Here is a 24,435-nt window from a genome sequence, read left to right as displayed (position 1 = left end):
AAATACCAGTCATACAGCAATTTGTAGTGGGCTTCTCTCATTCTAAGGGAGTGGTTGTACCTGGGTATGTCCCCCCCAAAGCTCGTTCCATTGTTTAGTGGAGACTTCATAATCTAAAATTGTGGTCCAGAATATGGTGTGGCATTGTGGTGAGTTGGGAATAGTGGTCAGTAGGTGGAGGACCCAGTGCTGAAGTTGGTTGTAGTGGTATTGTTCAGAGACTGGTAAGCCAAAATCTCGTTGACAGTGTTCAAAGTTAAGAAGGGCCTGGCTGTGGAACAGATCAGAAATAGTGAGGCATCCTCCCACCCTCCAATAATCAAAAGGACCTGGAATGCAGGATTGAAGCGGATAGTAGTGTATGAGGAAGTAAAGGTCGCCCAGCCCTTAGCTTGATCAACAGTGTACCATACTTCCAGAGTGCTTCTCGTGGCAGTGGTAAGGTATTCGTTTTGAGGTCTATCTGCCTTTGGTTTCCATAACAAGTCCTATATGTATCGACCTGTTATTGCTCTATCCATGCGTAGCCAGTGCTTGTCAGATTCTTTCAGTGACCACTCTATCACTCTTAGTTGTGCTGCCCTATAATATAAAAGAAAGTGAGGGAGGGCTAGTCTACCTGCTTGTTTTGAAAGTCTTAGCACATTACAGGGGATTCTAGCCCGTTGTTCTTGCCACACGAACTGCCTTATGAAGGAGAATAACTTTAAGAAGAATTTGCGGGGAAGCTCTACAGGGAGTCCCTGAAATGGATACAAAATGTGGGGCAGAACCGTCATCTTAACTGCATTGATCCTGCCTAACCAAGTTAGGTATAGGGGTGCCCATCGTTTAAGATCATCTTGGAATTGTCTTAGGAGCGGATGGAAATTGGTGCAATATAGATCAGGAATTTTTGGGTTATCTTGATTCCTAGGTAGAGAGAATGCGTTTTCACCTTGGGAAAGGGAACAGAGTTCGCCTGTTCACTCATTTTGGGCAAGGGGAGGGTCAGGTTTAGGATAAATGATTTTTGAAGATTCACCTGATAACCTGAAGCGTGTCCGTATTGAGTCAGCTCTTTTTGGAGGGCTTCTAAAGAGGAATGGGGGATAGTGAGGGAGAGCAAGACATTGTCTGCGAAATGTGAGATCTTATGGGTTTCTTGGCCAAAAGGGATCCCCTGAATCCCGGGTGCTACTCTAATTCTAGCTGCAAATGGTTCTATACTGAGGATGAATAGCAGCAGCCCTGCCAAGTGCCCTTCTCCAGTTTGAAGAAACTGGAGCCTACGCCGTTAACTATTACTCGTGAGAGGGGGGATGCATAGTTGGTGTGAATCATTTGTATAAATTGTTTGTTGAATCCAAATTTACATAAGGTGTGGAAGAGAAAAGACCATTCCACCCACTCAAAAGCCTTTTAAGCGTTGAGTGCCACAAGCAGAACTGGAATTTTCTTTTCAGTGGCTTTTTTCGATCAGGTGGAATATCATGTGTTTGTCTTCCTTATATAAAAACGGATTGATCTGGATGGATAAGATAGGGTAGGATATTTTCCAACTGAGTTGCAAGGATTTTGATAGTTCAGCATCAAGATTTAGCAGTGCTATTGGTCTGTTTGATGCATAATAGTGGGGGTCTTTCCCCAGTTTTGGAATAATCATGATGAGGGCTTCACTCATAGATGAGGTGACTGTGCAAGTGGATATTATGTAATTGAAATGTTTGTGAGGTGCAGGACTGTGTTGGATCAGAAAGTCTTAATGAATTGAGCAGTCAGTCCATCCGGACTGGGTGATCTATGCAATGTAAGAGATGCAATTACTAACTGGACTTCCTCTTCCCTGATGGGACTACTTAGGTCATCATTATGATCATCAAGAACTTGAGGCAGCTAGATCTCTTCTAAGTAGGTGGACTGCAGCAAATCCTCAGATTTGTCGGATGTATAAAGATTTTTACAGAGGTCAAGAAAGGTTTTTGCTTTGTCTCATTCAGTCGTGATCCAATCTCCGGAGTCATTAAGTGGCCAATTTAGTCTTTTTCATGTTTCACTCGTAGCTGTAGTGCTGTGCCTATTGTGTTTCCTCTATCGTATGCGGCATGTTTTAGACAAAGCAATGTGTGTTCCATTCTATTAGTGTAAATGACGTTTAATTTCCCTCTGAGGGCAGTTACCCTTCTCAGTAGTGTGAGGGTGGGATAGTCTTTATGTTCTTATTCAGCTTTCTGGAGTTCCCTCTCGAGAGTGAGTCACTCTTGGGTTTTTGTTTAAAGAATGAGACAAATAAAGAAAAGCACTACCCTCTGATAACAGACATGAATGTATTGTTATTAGAGAAATCAGTATTCTGAGGGTTGCTTAGTTTGAAGATTTTTTTTAATGGTAGTGCCGAGTTTGTTACGTAGAAGGCGATCTCTGGTGAGAGGCCGGAAAACAAATACCTGCGAAGCTCAGGAAAGGGGCGTGGGGGGGGGGGGCAGTCCAGCACTAGCTCCACTGAGGCATGGTCTGAGATGGATATGGAGAGGATTGTTGATAACACAATGGCGTATTCTAGAGCTTGGCTTCTAAAGATGTGGTATAGTCTTGAATGTGATTGGTGGGAATGAGAGAAGTTATAATCCCTATCGTTGGGGGGAGGTATTCTCCAGGCGTCTATCAACCCTAGTGAATGTATGGATTGTTTAATGGATTTGGGAAAACTGTTCATCGTTGATCTATGTAACGAGGTGCTGTCTAGGCTGGAGTCCCACATTTGGTTAAAGTCTACCATTAGGATGACCTCATCTTCCGCAAAGACACTTAAAAGGGTAAAGAATGAGCGTAAAAAGGAGGTCTGTGATGTGTTGGGGGCATATATGGACCCTATGGTGCATGTTCTGCCTAATATCTCCTTCTTGACCAATGATATCCTACCCTCTTTGTCCATTTATCTTTAAAGTGAAACTTCAAGGAGGAGTGGAAAAGGAGTGCCACTTTGTTGTGTTATGTTTGTGCATAGGAGAGATAGATCAAATGATAGGATTTGTGGTTCAGCCGGTGGGCCTACCTGCATTTGAGATGTATTTCTTGTAAGGCTGTGATGTTGTATTGTCTATCCAGTAGATATTTCCACATTTTGTTTGGCTGGGGACTTAGGACCTGTGATGTTCCATGTTAATGCCGTCAACACCACGTCTCAAATCCACTGATCTGTGTTAAGACGAGCCTTACTGTCTCCTCCCTTAACTGTATAGTATCTGCTTCATGAATCTCCGTCTCTCGCCTCCTTCATACTTTGTCATTTTTTTTAACATTCACAGAATAACACGTAACAAACAGTGAAATAATAGATCCATTGGGATTTTGAGACCCCCAACCAAATGTAATGTAATAGAATGGAAAGTGTAACCTTGTTCAGTAGATTAATCGTCCACTATCGCATTCACACCTCAGAAGCTTATTGGCATGGTATCAGTGGCCGTCGGTATAGAGAAAATAAAAATAAGAAAACCCCCACAGTCGCCCTGTACACGACTCATTCCCCAATTTTGATACACAGAGTTCAACCTGAGGGTGTGCTTAAATGTGGAGAGCGAAAATAAGTACTTTAACAGTTGTATGTCTCTACCACTTAGTAAACATCAAGAGAAATAGTTCAGGGCCATGACAGGGTCAGACATTTGTGAGATGGGGCATTCTGAGAGTTTCTAGAATCAGAGCGGAGTAATCCTTTCCTTCCAGGATGTTTGGGACATATTTGTGGGAGCCACTGACCTTTGTCTATGTTGGGGGCATTGTCCCACGTATTGTCATCGAGAGATTCAGCGGAATGAGCTGGAGAAGGTAGGGACACCTTCAATAGTCATGCTGCATCTTCCACCGTATTGAAATGGTGAGTTGCGTTCCAATATTCAAAGGGCACTCCAAAGGGGTATGTCTATCTGTATCTGATGTGTTCTCGGCAGACCTTGATGGTAATTGGTCGGAATTGTTGCGGACAAGCTGGGTTGCAGGAGCTTTATCTTGAAAAAGAAAGCACGTGGCCCCTTGAAAAGTAATTTCTTACAACCCTCCCACTGCATGGAGGATTGCTTCTTTCACTCTATATGAGTGTGGTTTCACCAGGACATCTCTAGGGTGCCTTCCCTCCTGCTGTATCCTTTGGCCAACTTGAGGGACCTGGTCTAGCTTCACCTCATCTGCGTCATCTCCAGGTCAAACCAAATCAAATCAGGATTTATAGAATGCAACTACTCACCCATAAGGGTCTCAAGGTGCTATAGGGGTTTGTCCTCTGTGCTTCAGGCAAAGAGCAAGGTTTTAAGGGCCAGATGTAGGAAGCCCAAAAATTGTGAGTCGTAAATTGTGAGTGGTTGCGACTCGCAATTTCCGACTTGCAAAATGGTATCCAACAAGAAAAAGCGACTCCATTTTGCGACTCGCAAATGAAGTCGCACCGCAGATTGCGAGTCCGCTTTTTGCGACCTCGCTAAAAACAGACTCGCATATTGCGAGTGGGTGTCGCAAATTGCGACTGTGCTGCAAATTGCATGCAGGTGCAGCAAAACAGTTGGAAAAAAACGTCCTGGCTCTTGCTGATGACATCACAGCCAGGAAGATATCATACACACCTGGGAGGAGGGAGGACCACGCCCTTTTCTAACTGCTGAGCAACCACCTGGAGGAACAGCAGCAAGAATGGAAGACTCAGGCAGGAAGAGAAAATGTAAGTTCTCTGAAAAGGAACTTGAGGTGCTGACAGAGGAATGCTGCCAGCACCATGACCAGCTGTTTGGAAAGGCTGCCCTGAGTGTTCCAGACACGGAAAAGAGGAGAATCTGGCAAGACATCCAGGAGAGGGTCAACGCCATAGGGGTGAGCCACAGAAGTATAGATGAAATAAAAAAACTGTGGTATGACCTGCGCTCCAGGACAAAGGAGAGGGTGGCAGAGCGCCTCAGGGAGATGAGGGGCACAAGAGGAGGCCCATCCACCATCCCACCACCCACACCCATGGAGGAACTGGTAGAACAGACCCTTGAGCCTGAGGCAGTGTCAGGAATGGGAGTACTGGACACGTCAGCACCAGGGACATCAAAAAGTGAGTACCATGAAACATGCATGTACACCCATAAATGTTATACCCCCACCGACCCAGTACACAGCAGCATGCACAACCAAACTAGCTCCATTCCAGACTTGCAACCACCAGAATGGTGCATTATGGGCAATGTAGTAGGTGCAGGGGCAGGGTGTTCCAGCTCTTTGCCGCGAGGTAGGCGAAGGATCTTCCTACAGCCAAGGTCTTCCGTACGCGGGGCACAGTGGCTAGTGCTTGTTGAGCGGAGAGGTCTGGTGAGGGAGTAGAAGGTTGAGGTAGGTGGTTCACAGGTCGTGGAGGGCACTGTATGCATGGACAAGTAGTTTGAAGTTAATTCTTTTCTTGATAGGAAGACAGTGGACGTCTCTTAGGTGATTGGTGATGTGTTTGTAGCGAGGAGTGTCCACGACGAGTCTGGCAGAGGTGTTCTGGATGTGCTGTAGTTTCTTCAGGTTCTTCTGGGTGGTGCTGGCGTAGAAGCCTTGCCATAGTCGAGTTTGCTGGTATTCAGGGCATGGGTTACGGTTCTGCTGCAGTCCTTTGGGATCCATTTGTAGATCTTTCGGAGTAGTCGGAGTGTGTGAAAACAGGAGGATGCGACTGAGTTGACTTGGCGGGTCATGGTGAACGATGAATCCAGGATGAAACCAAGGTTACGTGCATGGTTTGTTGGGGTGAAGGGGTGCCGAGGGAGGATGGCCATCAGGAGTCATCCCAGGCTGGTGTAATCTATACACCAGGTCTTCACATTTCAACATTGTAGCATGGAGGTGGTTCATAATGTTAGAGGAGGCCTCCTCTGCTTTGGCCACTCGTTGTTTGAGACTATGACATTTGGTCATGGGATCCAGTGTACAAGTACCCACTGAATCTACATCTTGTTGTAGTTGTGTTCGTTTAGTATTGAGGTCTGAGCGTAATGTGCTAGGGAGGTGGTGAGATCTGCTTTGAGTCCTTCTCGCAATTCTTTCTTAAGGAGAGCAGGTCCTCCTTCATAAATGCCATCTCTGTCTACGTGCATGCAGTCAGGCGACCTTTGTGCTTCGGTTGGTTGAAAGTAGCTGGACATTCTACTACACTGAGATTCTTTAGGGGCCATATGGGAGGTCTGTGAGACAAGCCCCAGGTGGAACGAATCCACCTAATAGTGCTGAGGGCCGATCAGGTAGAGTCCAAGAAAGGAGAGACAGAGGCTTTGCTTATTTCAAGTGGTGTCACCCAATTCAGTGGGTGTTTGAGGGATTTTAGGTGTAAGGCTGAAGATGGTAAATTTGCCTGATGAGTCTGGTTTTACAAGCTGGCCCCCACTTTTTAGTAATAGTTCTGCCCTTGTGCCCTGTTAGCACTTAAGAAGTTTAATATATCGATGCCTCTCTTGATGGTCTCCAAGTCCCTTTCTGCTATGAGGGGGATTGTTGTAATCTTGGTGAAGGGCGCCCCCGCAGATGATTTGTGTGGAGTCCAGATGGAGAGGGTGTACTTGTGCAACAAGACACTGCGTGGGAGTTGTCTGGTCATGTATAGGTCACCACAAAATGTGTGCGATATCCTTCTGCCTTATTTAAGAGAGGAGTGTGCTTCAGAGTTCCCCCATGACCCCTCTACGGCGAGACTCAGGCCGCGGCTGTAGTATCGGATGGCCCCAAGACAATCTCATCGCTAAATCTGTGGTGGTAAGGCTCTGCCTCTATCTTGAGGTCAGGCAAACAAGTCAGGCAAGCAAAATGGGCCTCCGTGAATTTTGCTGGTTTCAGGGGAAGATGCTGGGTGGCCCGTCTTTTACCTCTCTAGTCTGGGCCAGTGCTGGGGGTGCGGAGCCCCGAGTGCAGTGCGTGTGGAAGCTGGCCAGGAGATTGAGGTGCTGAGAAGCCAGGAGCCACGCTTGGAGCTGCGCCTCGCGGCGTGGTGCTATAATGGTGTGGGTGTCTCAGAGTGAGGATCGAACATATGGCTCCGCTGTGGTCCAGATTGGCAGACTTGAGCCATAGCTGCTCCTCCGGGCAAACCACCTCACTCACCTCCCCCTCTATCACTTGTATAGAGTCAGGTCAACCGTGCTGGGATTCGGCCGGCCTTCATGCTGTCTGCAGCTCTGCTCAGGGAAGGCCGCTGAGTATGTCTCTGTCGTGGGTGGGTGGGGCGGGCAACAGGGGGCATCCCCAGGAAGCTGTTCACCTCCTCAGGTCAGACGTGGAATTTTAAGGTCAGTCGGGGGGTCTTGTAGATGGGCATTACCACGCTTTACTGGGTGAATGTGGTAGAGCTGCTCCAGTTTACAGTGGCCATGATGGTTGGCTATGCCTGTTTGTTAATTTTCATCAATGCAACATATACAGATCTATGTTAATTAGTATTTATCATCACAGCACTACTGTCACTGCTGTTTGATCGATACCCACAAACCGTATTGTAAACCGTTTTTCCTAGGTATTGTATGCTTCTACTCACACAAAATGAAGACTTACTGAATGTCTAATCTGCTGAATAAATGGTGACATGGTATAATACACAGTGCATTTCAAGATCAGGTACCCCTTTCATTCTCAGCAGAGATTGGGCCGGCTTGCATTCACTGTGTTTGTTAGCTGTACAATAGATTTATACTCTAGCCTGTTCTGTCCTGCTCAAAGGCCCATTCTGTGCTTAACAACGGGAAGGTGACATGCTAATTGCTAATGAGACAAGGTTGGAGTGCTAACATTGCATTTGCTCCTAGATGTAATGAAATGTATTGATCGCTTATACAACCGTATTCTATCCAGTTCACGACTGCGCCAAGGGGGACACGAAGTCCTAGAGAGAGAAAAAAAAAGTTGTACTTTATGAGCTGCAGGGAAGAACTCTAAAACACTGGTCTATGTCTCTCCAGGCATCCGTAAATTGATAAGATAAAATGCAGGTCCTGCGTCGGTCTGGCACTGCAGGAACACTATGCCTGCTGATGCCGGCGCTGTCAGACTGCAGCATATCCCCTGGGAGCTAAGGTGGACAGGCCGCAGGGTGCTCGGATGGCATGCCGTGAACAGGTCCACATAGGCATAGGTCTGCCCCAGTGCTGGATATGCATGCTCTCGGCAGCTGCCACACATGTAATAACTGCTGGAACACTGTGTCCCAATGGGGCCAAGCTAGAAAGGCTGCAGGGGGCCCTGGCGCCATCACTGAACAGGTCAACAATGGTATACAGAGGCATGGGGCTGTACCAGTGCTTGCTGTGCATGTTTTCAGCAGCAGTCCCTCGCGCAGCCACTGCTGGCACACTGTCCCAATGGGGCCAAGCTGGGCAGGCTGCAGGGGGCTGACAGCCTTTTATGGACAAGCCCTCGCGAGCACACCGTGGGCTCAGTAGATCCCTGCCTTGTGCCAAATACTGGCTGTGCCTACTTTATTCCAGTCCAGATACTGGTCGAGCAGGGTCCTTGCTGACGCGCCAAACTCCCCAGACCCAGATGAGTGTCAGGATAGAGAGGCTGCAGCAGTTCCCAGACAGGCTTCGGGCTGTGCCAGCTCTGTTCCTGTTCAAGCATTAACCCTTTGTTCAAAAACTGCTGGCTCAGCCATTATGACCTGTTTCGTCAGTATCCCCTTTAAGGAACACAAACTTGACCATTTTGCGTTCCATTCTCCCCCTGGCTTCAACATATCGCGGTCATCAGCAGGTGATTACGTCCCACCAAGTATGTCGTCCTGATGCTCTTTTCCCATTAATGATAACCTCACATATTATGTCTCGAGTTTAGATATATTTATTTATTCTATGAAATGTTGAGCCTGTGTGTTATAGAAGCAGGAAACCCTATAAACTCAATAAAAATAATCGGATCAACCGATCCCCTCTTTCCATTCATCCACATTACAGTCAACCTACCAACACACCTGGAGCCCATACTCACTGATCCGATCATCCACCTCTCTGTCCATTTGTCTATGGTGGTGGTTACTTACCATTCAAACAAAAATTAGTTTAGAATTCAAAATGATAACAAAAAATTATCTTTCATCAAAAACCTACTGGGCAGCAAGGATTTGAACCTTCAACCTACTGAGTGACAATCCAAAAGCTTTACTAGTAGGTCAGAGGTGACTATGTTCTGCTGTGCATGAAAATGTAACTACAATATTCGCACCAATCATCTTGTTTGTGTGCCACTTTGAAGTCATTCCATGGAGAGTGTAGGAGGCTGTCCTGGTATCTAGTGGGTACCAAAGGTACTTAAATTTTACACCAGGTCCAATGATCCCTTATCAGTGAAATGTAGCCCGTGTCTGGAAGCCAGGCTGTCTAGAGGTAGCTGTAGGCAGAGCAGCCAAGGCTGAACTAGGACATGCAAAGCTCTTGCAATATCACTGCAGTAACACAGTACTTACACACATGAAAGACAATACTCAGTGTTACAAAAATAAAGGTACTTTTTTTTTGTCACACAATGCCCAAAATACTTTGTAGGCTATATTCCCTTAGGAGGTAGGTAAATCACACAGTTATACACTAGTAACCAGAAACAGGTAAGTACACAGTAGGAAAATAGTGCAAATAATGAAAATTGCCATAGGTTGCAATGGGCCTGGGGGAACACAAACCATATAATAAAACAGTGGAATGCGAAAGTCGGTTCCCCACCTAGGCAAGTGTAGCGTGTAGAGGGGCGCTGGGAGTGTAAGAAACCACCAAAGGTAAGTAATGTACCCCACCCCAGAGCCCAGGAAACCAGGAGTTAAACACAGCAAGTTTCCTAAAACACACTAGGAGTCGTGAGAGAAGATAATGCAAGAAGCAGAAGAGACTGCAGAGCACCAACGATGGATTCCTGGACCTGAAGACCTGTGGAAGAACGGGACCAAGTCCAAGAAGCACTGAAGAGTCCAGGGAGAACAGGAGCCCCTTCTAACACGGATGAAGGTGCAAAAGAAGAACCACCTGTGAGAAGACAAAGTCAGAATTGCACCAAAGAAGATAGATGCAGGGTCCTGGTTGGTGCAGAAGATGTCCCACGCCGGAAGGATGAATGCAGTCTGGTTTGCATTGCTGGATTCCGCCAACAAGCCTTGATAAACGCAAAGCTCGCGGTTAGTGGAAAATGGCGCTGCCCGGGACCAGGAGGTACCTAGTGGCCTCTACCCAGGAGGGGGCACTCAGCAACTAAGAGGGTCCTCAGAAGACCAGGCAGAGCGCACAGGAGTCCCAGAGCACGGGGACAAAGAAGGTACAAATGGAGGCCCACGCAGCACGACACAAAGAATTCCCACGCCACGGGAGAACCACTCGGAGAGCTGTGTATCGCAGGATGGAGTGCTGGGGACCTACGTTGTGCTGTGCACGAAGAACTTCTGGGAAGGTCGCACACAATTCTTAGCAACTGCAAGTCACACGGTGCACAGGGTACTGTCTTGCGTGGGGAGGCAAGCTCTTACCGCCACCAAAATTGGACAGCTGGAAGTTGGGACTGCCGGAGTCACATTAGTCCACCACCTGTGTCGCTGGATCCACGTTTGTCGTCTGGAGAGGGGACCCAAACCACCGGTCGTCGCTGCAGAGGGGTGCCTGCTTCTTCAGCTCTTCTGGTGCAGGCTGAAGACAGGCAGTCCTCGGAGGATGCACAACCTGGAAACTGTTGCAGTTGCTGGCAGGCGCTGAAGTTACAAGGTTGCAGAAGTAGTCTTAGCTTCTATGTTGCAGTTTTGTAGAGTTCCTGGAGCAGTCAGTTATTAATCTGTCAGTAGAAGATGAAGTAAAGGATGCAGAGGATTCATCCTGGAGACTTGCAATCCGAATTTGGAGAAACACCTAGAGGAGAGACTCTAAATAGCCCTGAGAGGGGGATTGGTCACCTAACCAGGTAAGCACGGGGTCTCTGACCTCACCTGCTGGCACTGGCCACTCAGATGCTCCCAGATTTCCCTGACCATCCTGAAAACAAGATGGCAGAACCCAGTGACACTGTGGAGGAGCTCTGGGCATCACCCCTGGGGTGGTGATGGACAGGGGAATGGTCACTCCCCTTTCCTTTGTCCAGTTTCGTGCCAGAGCAGGGACTGGGAGTCCCTGAACCGGAGTAGACTGGATTATGCAAGGAGGGCACCATTTGTGCCCTTCAAAGCATTTCCAAGGGCTCTGGGAGGATACCCCTCCCATGCCTGTAACACCTTTTTCCAAAGGGAGAGAAGGTAACACCCCTCTCCGCATTGTTCTGCCTTCCTGGGATTGAGCTGCAGGGGAAACCTCAGAAGGCAGGTATGGCAGTACTGGGGGGCCATGGTGGAGCCCTCAGAGTGCCCTGGATTGTGCAACCAATACTGGAATCAGTATTGGGGTACCATTCCCAGTTGTTAGACACCTTACATGGCTATATTCAGAGTTACCATTGTGAAGCTACATGTATGTATTGAACTATATGTAGTGCACACTTATAATGGTGTCCCCGCACTCACGAAGACCAGGAAAATGGGCCTGGACGACGTGAGGGCACCTCTGCTAGTGCAGGGGTGCCCTCACACACAGGTACTATACACCTAGCCTTCAGGGTCTGAAGGTTAGACATATAAGTTACTTATAAGTGACCTGGTGCAGTGAAAATGGCTGTGAAATAGTGCATTCACTATTTCACACAGGCTGCAATGGCAGTCCTGAAGAAGTGTTTGTATGGTCTCCTTATGAGTGGCAAAAGAAATACTGCAGCTCATAAGGATTCCCTGGAACCCCAATGCCCTGGGTACCTATGTACCATATACCAGGGAATTATAAGTGGGGTCCACTGTGCCAATTTGAGTGAAATATGGAATCACTAAACTATAGTGACAAATTTAGAAAGAGAGACAGCATGAGCACTGGAGTACGGATTAGCAGGACTCCAGTGACAATTTAGAAAACAGTGAAACACACTAACAAGCAGGCCATAAACCATAAGCACTGGGGTCCTGGCTAGCGGGATCCCAGTGACAGTCAAAAACACACTGGCATCAGGCAGAAATTGGGGGTAACATGCCAAAAAGAGGGTACTTTCCTACAGAGAAACCATAGTTATTGTCATTGCAATGGTCTCTCCATAGAATGCCTTCAAAGAGGCACACGCGCAAGATGCTTGCTGACAGCACAGGACCGCAGGGGAGCCTGAAGGCCCCCCTGGCTCTAGCTGCCTTTGCTCCCACAAGCAGGGTCCTGATTTAAATAGCAATTCCCTGCCTGTGGGAATAATTTTTTCATCTCTTTGCCTGCACGCATGTTTGCATGCAGGCAAAGAGATAAAAACTCTGCTTTCAGCTAGTGGGAGACATTTGACAGCTCCAGCTTGCTGAAAGTGAAGTTATGTTTGAAAACAGCTACTTCCCACGAGTGGACATCTCGGGTGGTAGCAGGAGCCTGCCCTGTGGGGTGGCGATCCTCAGGGCCATCTTTGGCTCCACTAAGGAAGCCGCGCGTCCCCCGGGGAGGTGATGTTCCCTGGGTTTAGTGTCTATGACAGACCCCTCTCCTTATTTCATTTAGTAGCTCCGGGGAAGTGGCGGTCCCCGGGGTCCACAGCCCCCCTATTTTAATACAAGTATTTTGCCTTCGGGGAGGAGGTGGTCCCCAGGAGTTTTGGGAGGGGGGAATCATGCAACCTTGCAAACTATTAACTTTAAGCCCCAGGGATGTAGCGGTTCCCAGAACCCCACCTATTATTATAAAAGTATTTTGCCCCAGGGAGGAGGTGGTCCCAAGGGTTGCAGTGGCCGCATGGCCACCCGCATACTATTAACTTTAAGCCCCGGGGAGGTGGTGGTCTCTGGTAGGGGGGGCAGGGAAGGAGGGGGAATGTGAGAGAGGGTCACATGACACCCCCCCCCCCCATTATTATTATAAAGTATTTTGGCCCGGGGAGGTGGGGGTCCCCAGGGCACCGGGGAGGACTGCCAAAATACTTTACACTCATGCCCCCAGGGAGGTGGCAGTCCCCGGGGCTTAAATAAACTCTAGGTGGGGGGGATCTCTTGTGGCCCTCTGACAAATACTATGCCCCTGGGACCTAGCCCATTCTGAGGCCAAAAATAAAAGCAAGCTTGCGAGACCTTGCTTGTTTTTTTTTTTTTTTTTTTAATCTAGGCAAAATTTGCAAATAGTTGTGATTTTTGTCATTTTTTAAATTTTCTTTCAAATAAAAAAGCCTTTTAGTCCTGGAAGGGTCCCTGGGGGACCCCTACACTAAGGCTAAGGGGGTAGACTAACGGTACCCTGCTCTTTTTTTTTTCCTTTTCCTTTGGCTGAAGCTGATTCTCAAAATGGCTGCCAACACTTCCTGGCTGACATGTTGGTGCAGATCTCTGGACGAGATTGGCAGTATTTGCGAAGTCGTTGCAGCCCATGATATACAAATTTGGATTTCCTTTAATTTCTCCTAAACTACCGAATGGATTTACACCAATTAAAAAAGACTCAGCTGGGGACCAAAAGCTAACTTTCTAATATGGTGTAATTCCGTCCAGCGGTTCGGGCTGCAGGCGTGTCTAAAGAGTCTATGGGAATCAACATTGGATACGCACTGTTTTTGTATCCCCCCTTTTTATTCTTGGCCCAAACTTGACAGATCATCCCAAAACATTCCATTTACAACAAGACCCTAGGGCACACTTTGTTTTGGAAAATTTCGTGACAATTTGTCAAAAGGTGACAAAGATATAGGCTAGTCAAAAAACGTTTTTTCAATCGAAACTAGGTCCTAACTGTAAATACCTACTGGCGATAGCCAGTAGTTAATATATGTACATGAAGTTTTCATTCTATGGACCACTCCCTGATCCTCTTTAACCATTTAGGAGAATTCGCACAAGGTAATTAAATTTTCATAGGTCGCAAACCCACAAGATTTAACAAATTGAAGGGTGTGAGATGGCTAAAAAGTTTGTATATCTGGCACTTAGTTCCTATTTTTGTGCATTAATTTTATCTCTTCAGTTTAGACACAGTATTATCTTGCACATACCGGTTGTAAAACACGAATAGAAGTGCACAGCAAAAATGCCTCTGAACAGGGTAAAGCTATTTGCTATCCTTCAGTTTGTGTGCAGATAGTTATACTGCAGACCATGTAACGTCGGTGCTTTGCATGGAAGTATGACTTAAAACCTTGATTGCAATGAATGTACATTTTTTACCACGTGGGGCCTTGGCCAATGTTTTTGACCATGCTTCACCAGTGACAGTGAGAGTTCACAAGATGGCAAGAGTCCTGTGATGGGCTTTCTGGGGGCAAGTTGGGGGGAGTTAGCCCCATGTCTTTGCAATGTGAGGATCTCTCGTTCACCTACCTCGTGGCAGCAGAGAGAGCTGTCTTCTTTGGTTCAGTATTCTGTGTAGACACAGGCACGATACACTGAACTGTGGCAGTGAAGTGCCTCCTGCCATTTGAGAAGAGATGTGAAAGTTGGAGTAAAGCAGAGAGAAAACCCGCAGGTACACTGAGACCGAGGTTTTTCTCATTGATCAGATCAGTGACATCTTTTCTAGGCAAAGGTGAAGAAGAAAAAAAAAAGATAGCACGATTTTGCCTAAAGAACTTTAAAAGAGTGGTCTGAAAGAGAAACAGGATTTGCTCACACTGAAAGCTTCAAAATCAAAGGGGACACAAGAGAAAGGCCAGTAAAGAAATTCACCTAAAAAGAGAGTCTTATTTTAGAGTGAGTCAATGATGACAACAAGTTTGAAGGATTTACACAAATCCTTAAGGCAAATCAAGGCCATAAATGGCAGCAATGGTGGTGGGATGGAAGATATAAAAGGTCAGTTGCAAAGACTGAGCAGAAAATGAACCACCTCAATAACTGGGTTACTATGCTAGAGTCTCAAAAGGGGGATATTAAAAAAAAGAAGCAGGATACTGGGAATGATTTTCAGCAAAGTTCTATTAACTTATTCCATTTAGCTGAAAACGATAGTGGAATAGCTAGAGAATACAAGGGACGCCTACTTGTCACTTCACAGTTGTCATGGTCACAAGGTTCCTCACGAAGAGCCCTTTTCGGCAATGACCAGAGTGGGTGCAGTCCTTGTAGAGCACAGAGAAGTGCTAACCAGAGCTATAGCAAAGAAATCAACCTTCCAAATGTCTTAAAAAAAGAGTACATGGGTCCCTGGATCTGAGTCAGAAGACTTTACTTACAAGATAAAAAATGCATATGGTCAATAAGTACCTGATCCCTTGAGGAATTTTATTTTTTATTTTATTTTATGAGTTTTCTATAGCGCTAGCAAGACCGAGAGGGTAACAGAGCGCTTTACAACAGAACAGAAAATAAACATAAGAAACACACAAGTCAAGAGTCACTTTGTAGAATGAGGATACATAGGGGTTCTCATGAATAGAAGGGTGGCGATTCGAGGAAGGAGGAGTGGTGAGTTAGAGACCCTTATTGATGTGAGGGTTGGTTTAGGAGGAATTCTTTCAGTAGTTTCTTGAAGGTCATGTGGGAAGGGTTAGATCTGATGTGAATGGGTAAGGAGTTCCATATTCTCGGAGCGTTGTTTGAGAAGGAGCATGACCAAGTTTTTTGCTTGTTAGGTTTCGGTAGGAGGAGGAGGAGAGAGTTTATGCTTCTCAGAGATCTGGTTTGACCAAATTTCACTAGCTTGTTAGCGAGGTATTCAGGTTTCCCAGTGTGAAGGGCTTTGTGTGTTAGGCAGGCAGTGCGGAACAGGCAACGGGCCTCAATCGAGAGCCATTTCAGACTCCTCAAGGCTGGGGAGATGTGGTCAAATTTTTTAGTTCCCATCACTAGTCTAGCAGCTACATGAAGAGTGGACCTCATAGGGGTGAGTCGGGATTTGGCCGTGCCAGTGAGGATGGAGATCCCATAGTCTAGGCTTGAGAGTGCCAGTGCTTGAGTGGCCTGTTTAAGGTCATCTTGGGGAATGAAGGATTTGATTTTGTGAAGAAGTTTAAGGCTGAGGAAGGCATTATTAGCGTTTGACTTGATGTGGTCCTGCATGGTCAGGTTGGAGTCCAGAGAGATTCCCAGGGATTTCACCATGGTAGACGGGGAGAGAGTGCATTTGAGGGCGTCAATAGATTTTAGCCATTCTTGCAGTTGAGGAAACTGGTTAGATTTCGAGAGGAGGAGTATTTCCGTCTTGTCGTGATTGAGTTTGAGATGGTTATGTGAGAGCCAACATAGGGCTTCTTTAAGGGTATTGTTCAGATGGTGGATGTCGTCTAAGGTGGATAGTTCAATATAGAGTTGCATGTCATCAGCATAGAGGTGGAAGGGGATATTGGCTCGAGTGAGGATAGTTGTAAGAGGGTCCATGTAGATGTTGAAGAGAGTTGGAGAGAGGACAGAACCCTGGGGGACCCCTCTGGTGATAAGGGAGGTGGGTGAGGTCGAGTTGAGAAGTTTTACTTGTTGCATTCGGTTTTGTAAGAAGGAGGAAAACCAGCGGAGGACAGTACCTTCAAGGCCTACTCTCTTTTGGAGGGAGTCGAGAAGGAGTTTGTGGTCGACAGTGTCAAAGGCTGCTGTAAGATCAAGGAGAATGAGTAGGCAGGATCTGTCAGAGTCAAGAGAGATGAGGAGGTCATCCACAATGTTAAGGATGGCTGACTCAGTGCTGCAGCCTTTCCGGAAGCCAGATTGAAGAGGGTTTAGGAGGCTGTTGGAATCGATATGTTGGGTTGATTGTTGGAGAGCACCTTTTTCAAGAACTTTGTCCAGGAAGGGAAGGTTGGAGATAGGTCTGTAGTTGTGGAGGTTGTTCAGGTCTGCTCCTGGCTTCTTTAAAATTGGCGTGATTTGGCCTAGTTTTAAGCAGTCTGGGAATACGCCCGTCTGGAGGGACCTATTGATGATCATTGTCCATGTAGGGGAGAGGGACTGGTGGAGTTTTTTTGCCAAGGAGGAAGGGAGGGGGTCGGCTAGGTGGGAGAAGGTTTTGGAGGAGGACATGAGTTTGGAGATGTCCGATACCAGGAGGGGTTGGAAAGAACTCCAGCTAGCGGGGTCCGGCAGCTGCGTCCGGATGGGGAGAGTGATTTCAGTTAAGGGGGACGGGTTGTCGGAGAGGTATAGAGCAGGGATAAAACTGATAGTGGAAGGGAGGCGGGGCACAATGTTGGGGGGGGAGTCCCGTGCTAAGGAAAGTTCAATCTCAGTGATTTTATCGTTGAAGAAATTGGCAAAGTTAACGCAGGTGGCCATGGTAGTGGGTAAGGGGTTGGGAGCAGGTTTGGTCGTTTGTTGTTTAATGATGTTAAAGAGCTCTTTCGGGCGGTTTATGGCTCTGTCAAGGGTATTCTGGAAGAAGGATCTTTTTTCATTATATATGTGTTTTTTGTAACTTCCCCGTGCACTTCTGAGCTGATCCAAGTGGGTAGAGGAGGGGTCAGATCTCCAAAGTCTTTCAGTGGCTCTGAGTTGTCTTCTCTCTGAATTGAGGTCATTGTTGAACCAAGCTCTAGATGGGATGTTTCGCAGTCTTTTCAGTTTTAGAGGGGCAAGCTGATCAAGTATGGTAGTTATAGTCGAGTTGTAGTGGGTGGTTAAATCCGTCGTGGAGAGGAGGCTCGAAGGGGGGGGGGGGGGAAGAAGAGAGGTGATTTTTTCTTCAAGGGTAGATAGGGGATTTGGCTGACATTTCTTTTCCAACTAAAGGATTTTTGGGGATGAGGAGTGAGTTGGGGGATATAGTTGAGATGGAAGAGGATGATGTGATGATCTGACCAGTCGACAGGAAGGATATTGTCGACCTTGAGGGAATCTTTATGCGCTATAATCACATCTAGTGTAGCGCCTTTGCTGTGGGTTTGGCCCTTGCAGTGTTGGGAAAGGTTGTTGCTGTGAAGAAGGTCATTTAGGGTTTGGATGAGTGCATTGTTCTCATCATTCCAGCGAAGGTTGAGATCGCCCAAGATGATAAAGTTGGGGTCAGAGAGGGAGCAGTGAGTTGTTAGGTCAGCTAGGTGATCCGCAAAAGGTTGGGTATTACCAGGGGGGTGGTAGAGAAGGTGGAAGGTCACCTTAGAGTTGTCGCTGGTCTTAAAGGAGGCGTTCAAGTGTTCACAGGAATTGAAAATGAGAGCTTCTTTGAAATCTATTTCTGTGGTATTTTTGTGGATGATGGCAATACCTCCCCCCAGTCGGTTCTTTCTCTCTTTGTTGTAGATAGAGTAGCCAGGAGGGACAAGGGTGTCCAGGATTGGTTGCGAGAGTTTGGTTAGCCAGGTCTCTGTGATGAAGGCAATGTCAGTGTTATGGTTGAGGATAGCGTCAGCAAGATCCGTAGCGTGTTTGACTGCTGATCTACAGTTTATGAGCATGCAGTTGGTGCTTGGATGGATCTTAGGTTCAGGCTTGGAAGGGAGTGGGGGGATATTAACGAGGTGGGCAGGGGGTATGGGAGAGGGAGGTTGTATATGTTGTCTCCTGAGGACAGTGATGACTTATATGTTCGAAGGGGGGGGTCGGGGTAGGGAGGGACGGGTTATAGGAGAGAGTGAGTTTGGTGGCTTCCTTGTGAGATAAAGGAGGTATTGTTCTTCTTGGTCTTGAGGTGTTATGAAGAAAGGGTCTAGAGGGCCAGTGGATACTCTGTGAAGAATTGTTGACCGACGGAGGCGTGAGTGTCTGGGTCGGCACTGGGAGAATCAGTGAGTCGAGGCTTCTCGCTAATTTGTTGATGCCTTGAATGATGAGTTCTAGTTGGGATTCAAGGTTGGAGAGCCGTTCATTGATATTTGTGGAGGGAGAGGAATTAGGGGTGAAGGAGTGGGAGATAAAGTTCTTCTTAGGTAGGGGCTGGGGTGACTGATTCAGATGGGATATAGGATCACTGGGCAGAAGGTTAAAGGAGGCTGTCGAGGGGTGGGAGGGGTTAGAGTCAGAGTAAGGGTTAGGGGTGATAGGGGGGGGCAGGTTTGATATGAGTATCTCTACAGGTCAACAAGTTAGGTCTAGAGGAGAGCCGGGGGAAAAGGGGGGTGGGAGGGGCGATGGAGGAGGGGAAGTCGAAGGGGAGTTCGGGGAAAGGAGAGGTGTTATGGGGGAAGATCAATGAAGTTTGGGATGAGGAGACAGAGTAGGAGTAGTGATGGGGGGTATTGAGGTTAAGGAAGTAAGGGGCATGGTTAGGGTGAGAGGGGAAAATGGGGATGAGTGGGCCAGACAGGATGGGGTTGTCGACACTGGGAACTGGGGGGGGGGGGGTAGGGGGTGGTGTTGGTGGGGATAATGGGGGTGGGGTGGGGTGTCAATGGGCTGAGGGTGGATAGGGGGGAGGGAGTTCAGACTTAAGGGAGGGGAATAAGGATTCAAAGGCACGGAGGTTGGAGTCATTGGCTTGAATCATGATGGTTCCATTTCTGAAGATGGAGATGATGACATTTCCCTGGAAAGCCGGGAAACTGGAGATAGAGAGTTTGCAACCGTGAGGGATATTAGTAGTCTTGGAGGGGTGGAGGTGGGTAGTGAGGAGGGTGTTCCATTTAGCCGGGCGTTTAGTGAAGAAGATAAGATCACTCTTTTTCGGGTCTTTATGGGCATTGAAGTAAGTGACAACAAGAAGTAGCTCCGGATGTTGCCTGGTAAGTTTGCGTTTGAAGTTTTTCAGCGCAGAGGGGGAGAGGTGATTAGGGGGAGATATGGAGAAGGAGTTGGGCCAGTGGGGTTTAAGGAAGGGGGAAATGGGTGAGGAGGTGTATCCTGTGGGAGACAACATCATGTGCAAGAGAAGAGGCTGTTGCTCGTAAGGGGGTTAAAAGGGACTCAAGATAGGGTGGAAAAGGGGTAGGGGGATAAGGTGGGAGGGATCAGGGTAGGGGCCAAGGATCGGGGGGGTTGACAGGAGGAAAATCAAGGGCAAGAGGCTCGAACAGGGGTTGAAAAGCCCCACAGATTGCGACAGGGAGGGAAAGAGGGGAGATCAAGAAAAGAGTGTTCTTGTTGGGAGATGGGCGGACACAGAGTGGGAAAGGGTGGGAGGGAGACCACTAGTTAAGGAGGGAGGAAGGGTGGGCAGGCAAGGGGGCAGGAGACCCCACATCAGGGGATCGCTTGGGACCAGCACACGGGGTCAGGATAGGCAGCCTCGCTGCTTGTTGGAAAGTTGGGTGAGGATCGCGTGTGGATGGTGGTCGAGAAGATCGGTCGAATAGCAGATCACCCGGGTCCAAGGGTCAAAGGGAACATGCAGAACTCAGTGCCCAATCTAAGCCCATTGGTGAGCACTGGTAACCATTGGAAAGGGGTGGGGCCAACTCACGTGCCTCACGCAAACGCTGCGCGGAAGAGACACACATGTGAAGGACAGAAGAACCCTGAGCTCCAGCCCCTCCGGGACCTCCCCACTCGCAAAATAAGCAATGGGGGAGTCAGCCCAGCAGCCAGATCAAAGTTCAAGGACACTCCCTACCTCGGACAGGCGGGTCCACATGAAAGATTCCTCCCAGGCTGGAGTCAGGGGTGGTGAAGCAGCACCTCCTGGAAGTGTAGCTCCTCCTGTGATGCAGGCGGTGAAAATAAACGTCCCCAATAACGAGTCAGGGATGGCGAAGCAGCACCTCCTGGATATGTAGCTCCTCGTGAGCTGCAGGCGGCGCAAAACAGCCTTAATAACATGGAGACTAGCGCCTTAGTCGGCCCAAGGTCGGCTCCAGTAGACTACCCCAGGTTAGGGGTCTCTAGTATCGGTAAAGATGGCGGACGGGCAGCTCCTCGCGGGTGAGAGCCGGAGATGGGGGCTCCTCCAAGGCTGGGGCCAGAGATGAGGCTCCAGTAGATTACCCCAGGTTAGGGGCCTCTAGGAACAGTGAAGATGGCGGACAGGCGGCTCCTCGCAGGTTAGAGCCGGGGATGGTGACTCCTCTACAGTTGGGGCCAGAGATGAGGCTCCGGGGGGTGGGGATCCGGTCCTGCATTTCAACCCGATCCGGCCGGGGAGGGCAGCCTGCCGGCAGCCAGGCAGCAGGATCAGGGACGCAGAAGAATGCCCATTGGCCGCCTCAATACAGATGGCGGTCGGGCAGCTTCCCGCGGGCAGGAGCCAGCGATAACAGCTACTCCGAGGCTGGGGCAAGAGACGAGGCTCCGGGAGAGCGGAGACCTGGTCCAGGGTCTGTCCCACCCAGCGGAAAGGGGCAGCCCACCGGCGGGACCAAAGACGCAGAAAAGTGCCCTCGGCTGCCTCAGCGCAAAGGGGACAGGTGAGGCGCCGGGGACCTGGACGACAATCGATCCTCGGTCCTCGCGCGCAGGGCTCCAAGGAATCCACCAAACCTCAAAAACCCTGTCCGAGTCGGCAGGGTCCAGGGCGGTCGTCAGAAGAGGGGGGCTAAGGCATTCTTATTGTTCCTTGCACGACTGATAGGCAAATACAAGGAGGAAATTGTGTTGTATCTTTTCAAATTCAGACCCAGCCCTCAAGTTCATATGCCTCATTTGGGGGAGTCTGGAATTAGCCTGCAGTAGCTCCTCTCTCTGTCCTTTCCGTGGCATCTGCTCATTGAATATGTCTGCCTCATGTTTGTCCTCCCCTTAGGTTTAAAGAAGAGAATTCTGAAACATCCATTTACTTGAAAGGAGGTAGTTCTATATAGTGTGGGGGTGTTATTCAATGTATGGGGATCTTGTGGTTATGCCTCCCTCCGTTCCACGTCCCCATTTGGGACTAGAACATTCTACTGGGGACATTATATAAAATATTTGTGCAGATAGTATTTTTACTGAGAATCTATACTGTCTTTTCAAACGTATGATTGAATATCGTTTACCGGTAGTACTATGCATCGGTTTTAAGAAAACACTTTTAAAACTTAAGAATAATAATACTCTGATACAGTAGCAGGTTCTCTTACTAAAATCAGAATGCAAGACCTTAACAGATTTCTCTGATGCAACTGTAAGACTGGCAGATCATCCATTCTGCTATCAAAACAATAGGTGAATTTGAATATTCACAAACTAACAAGGTACTAACCCTTAGAGCATCCATAATGTCCGGCTGTTCCATTAACTTTGGAAACGTTGCTAAAACAGGATTACAAATCAAATCTGTAATACAAAAGTATAATAGTTATGCAAATTACAAAGTTTACTATTAATTGATTTTCAACCAAACAATATAATAAAACAAATTAGAGTCTGAATTATTTAGCATGTGGGTCACATAAACAACGTAGTCTTGCTTTGCAAATGACTGCACCACCGTGGCAAAAGGAAATGTTATGACTAAAAACCCTAGGAATGCATTCCAACTTTGAGAGAGACCTGAATTATTAAACAATATCAGTAATGGCAACCTTCTGTTCAATTTTACTTTTCCTATTGAATTCTGAAACATACTGCATCTTCAATGCCCTAAAGCAAAATAAATCAAACAAACATATCTACAAAGCCTATTGGCACTATTTCTGCTAAAGCAAATGGTGATAATAAGATGAATATCTAAGTGATGAATCGGAGAGTAAAAAAAATAGAGACGAACAATAAGTAACACTTAACAAGTAATAAAATAATGAACTTGGTAAATTCCCGATAACAGAACCAACAAGTTTCTTGTACACATAATTTGTTCTTACAAATGAAATCTAAACACCTGCAATCAAGACAACTAGTTTATATTAAAGTGACCAAGAAATTCACAGATGTCTTCATTTGCATCAAGGTGTAAACCATGACACGCCATGAGATTGAAGCCTCTGCATTGATAAAACACGATATATATATCGAGGAGGCCATCAAAAATGTCTCAACACACCTGATCTATCCCACTACCCAAAGAAAAATATGCAGTAATCCATATTTTTGAGGAGATGACTCCGGCATGGTACCATTCAATTGATCCCTCCCATCGCTAGTGCATTCAGGTCTAAAACGTTGTATTCCCAGAGGCTGCCAGCTACGAAAGCAGTTAGTTGGTAAAAGGACAAAACGAACTGCTGCTAGTGATGGCAGGGAGGTGGTATTGATTTAATCTCTGGAAAGTAAAGATGCGATGCATAGTACTACCGGTAAACGATATTCAATCATATGTTCGAAAAGACAGTATAGATTCTCAGTAAAAATACTATCTGCACAAATATTTTATATAACGTCCCCAGTAGAATGTTCTAGTCCCTATCATCCTGTTTTGAACCACAGTCAGTCACCTATTTTCTTTCTTTGAAATCAATCTATATAATGGGCATCGCAAACCTCGTGTATTGAGGAACCAACTATAAACCCCTCTTTCTGTTCTTTTATTTCATCCCAGTTCTGTTTTCTGATATATCTCGGGAAAAAACGTCGAGGGCTTGTGTGCCTCGTTTGAATCTTCCGACTTTTTCCTATAAACACTGTCTTGTAGATGTGCCCCACTGATTTGTTTCTTCACTATTAGAACGGGTTCACTTCTGTAAACCCGGTTTTACACATCAAGGCAACGATGTGTGTCAGTGTATGAGCACTCATAAGTTCTTTTTTATATATTTAGAATGTGCATTTATTTCAAGTAATGAGTTGCCACTTGTTGTTTCATGTGAGAAGATATGATGGGTAAGATGGAAGTAGGCATGTTGGAGTTCCAAGCACCTCAGCCAATCTTTAATATTGAGTTGAGGGTCGTAAAATCTGCTCAGGAACAAAAGTTTGAACTTGTACTGCTGTACGAAAAGGTTCAGGAGTCAAAGGTCCAAGGTGACTCTCAGAACTCTACCTTGGGGACCAACAAGTTAAGGAATATAATCCTCTTCCTCTTTCCTCCATGGGTACCGCCTCAAAGGCACCTTTGTTCAGCAGGGCAAAAACATCTGTTTTCAAAATTGAGATGTGTGCTGGAAAGCACATCATCATGAAAGGAAGTAATTACAGAAGATAGGACAGAAAAGATGGGGTGTAGCTCCAGTGGATTAGCTAGATGACCCTGCGATCCATCAGGATTATATTCCATTTTTTGGAGAAATGGGAGACTCCCACCCCTATCTGAAGTTAGTAGCATGAAGAATTTTGAGGTAGCAGTCAGCCGAAGACAGCAGTGAGTACAGCTGCTGCTTTTTGATGTGATGGTGTCCCTTAGATCCACCCCTACTCTGAAAAGAGTGATACAATTGCTTGAGTACCTTGATCTGCTATGAAGATTAGCTTAAAAACACATAACAAATGAAGACTTGAACAATGAAGGATGATCTGGCAACCGCAAAAAGCAGAAAGAGCCAAAAGGTTGCCTTTAACTGTGCCTAGAGCTAAGTCTTGCTGGGCTAGGAAAAAGCACATCAGATAACTTTGCCAGGATGGGGAAAAGGAGGATCTATCTGCCAGGTGCCGCACTAAACCAAAAATGTGTGTCAACAATAAGTGCATAGAGTTTTTTTAATGTCTGGCTGGGGAAGAGGGTAATCTGTCCCTGCTTAATCTCAAAGCATGAAGGTGGA

At 47.0% G+C, this 24,435-nt stretch overlaps 1 protein-coding gene across 2 annotated transcripts in view; it reads right to left on the bottom strand.

The window, feature by feature from the left end:
• The window catches only part of NPHP1 (nephrocystin 1), a 523,503-nt gene that overhangs the window by 21,534 nt on the left and 477,534 nt on the right, over window positions 1-24,435 (bottom strand). Inside the window, exon 18 of one of the 2 annotated variants that reach the window (XM_069234711.1) lies at window positions 22,005-22,078. The exons of the other annotated variant lie outside the window; for it this stretch is intronic. Coding sequence (XP_069090812.1) covers window positions 22,005-22,078 — 74 coding nt within the window. The remainder of the gene's footprint in view (window positions 1-22,004; window positions 22,079-24,435) is intronic. 2 annotated transcript variants of the gene reach the window in all.

This window comes from Pleurodeles waltl, chromosome 5 (genome assembly GCF_031143425.1).
Source record: "Pleurodeles waltl isolate 20211129_DDA chromosome 5, aPleWal1.hap1.20221129, whole genome shotgun sequence".
Lineage (NCBI taxonomy): Eukaryota > Metazoa > Chordata > Amphibia > Caudata > Salamandridae > Pleurodeles > Pleurodeles waltl.
This window is presented reverse-complemented; position numbering and strand designations above follow the sequence as displayed.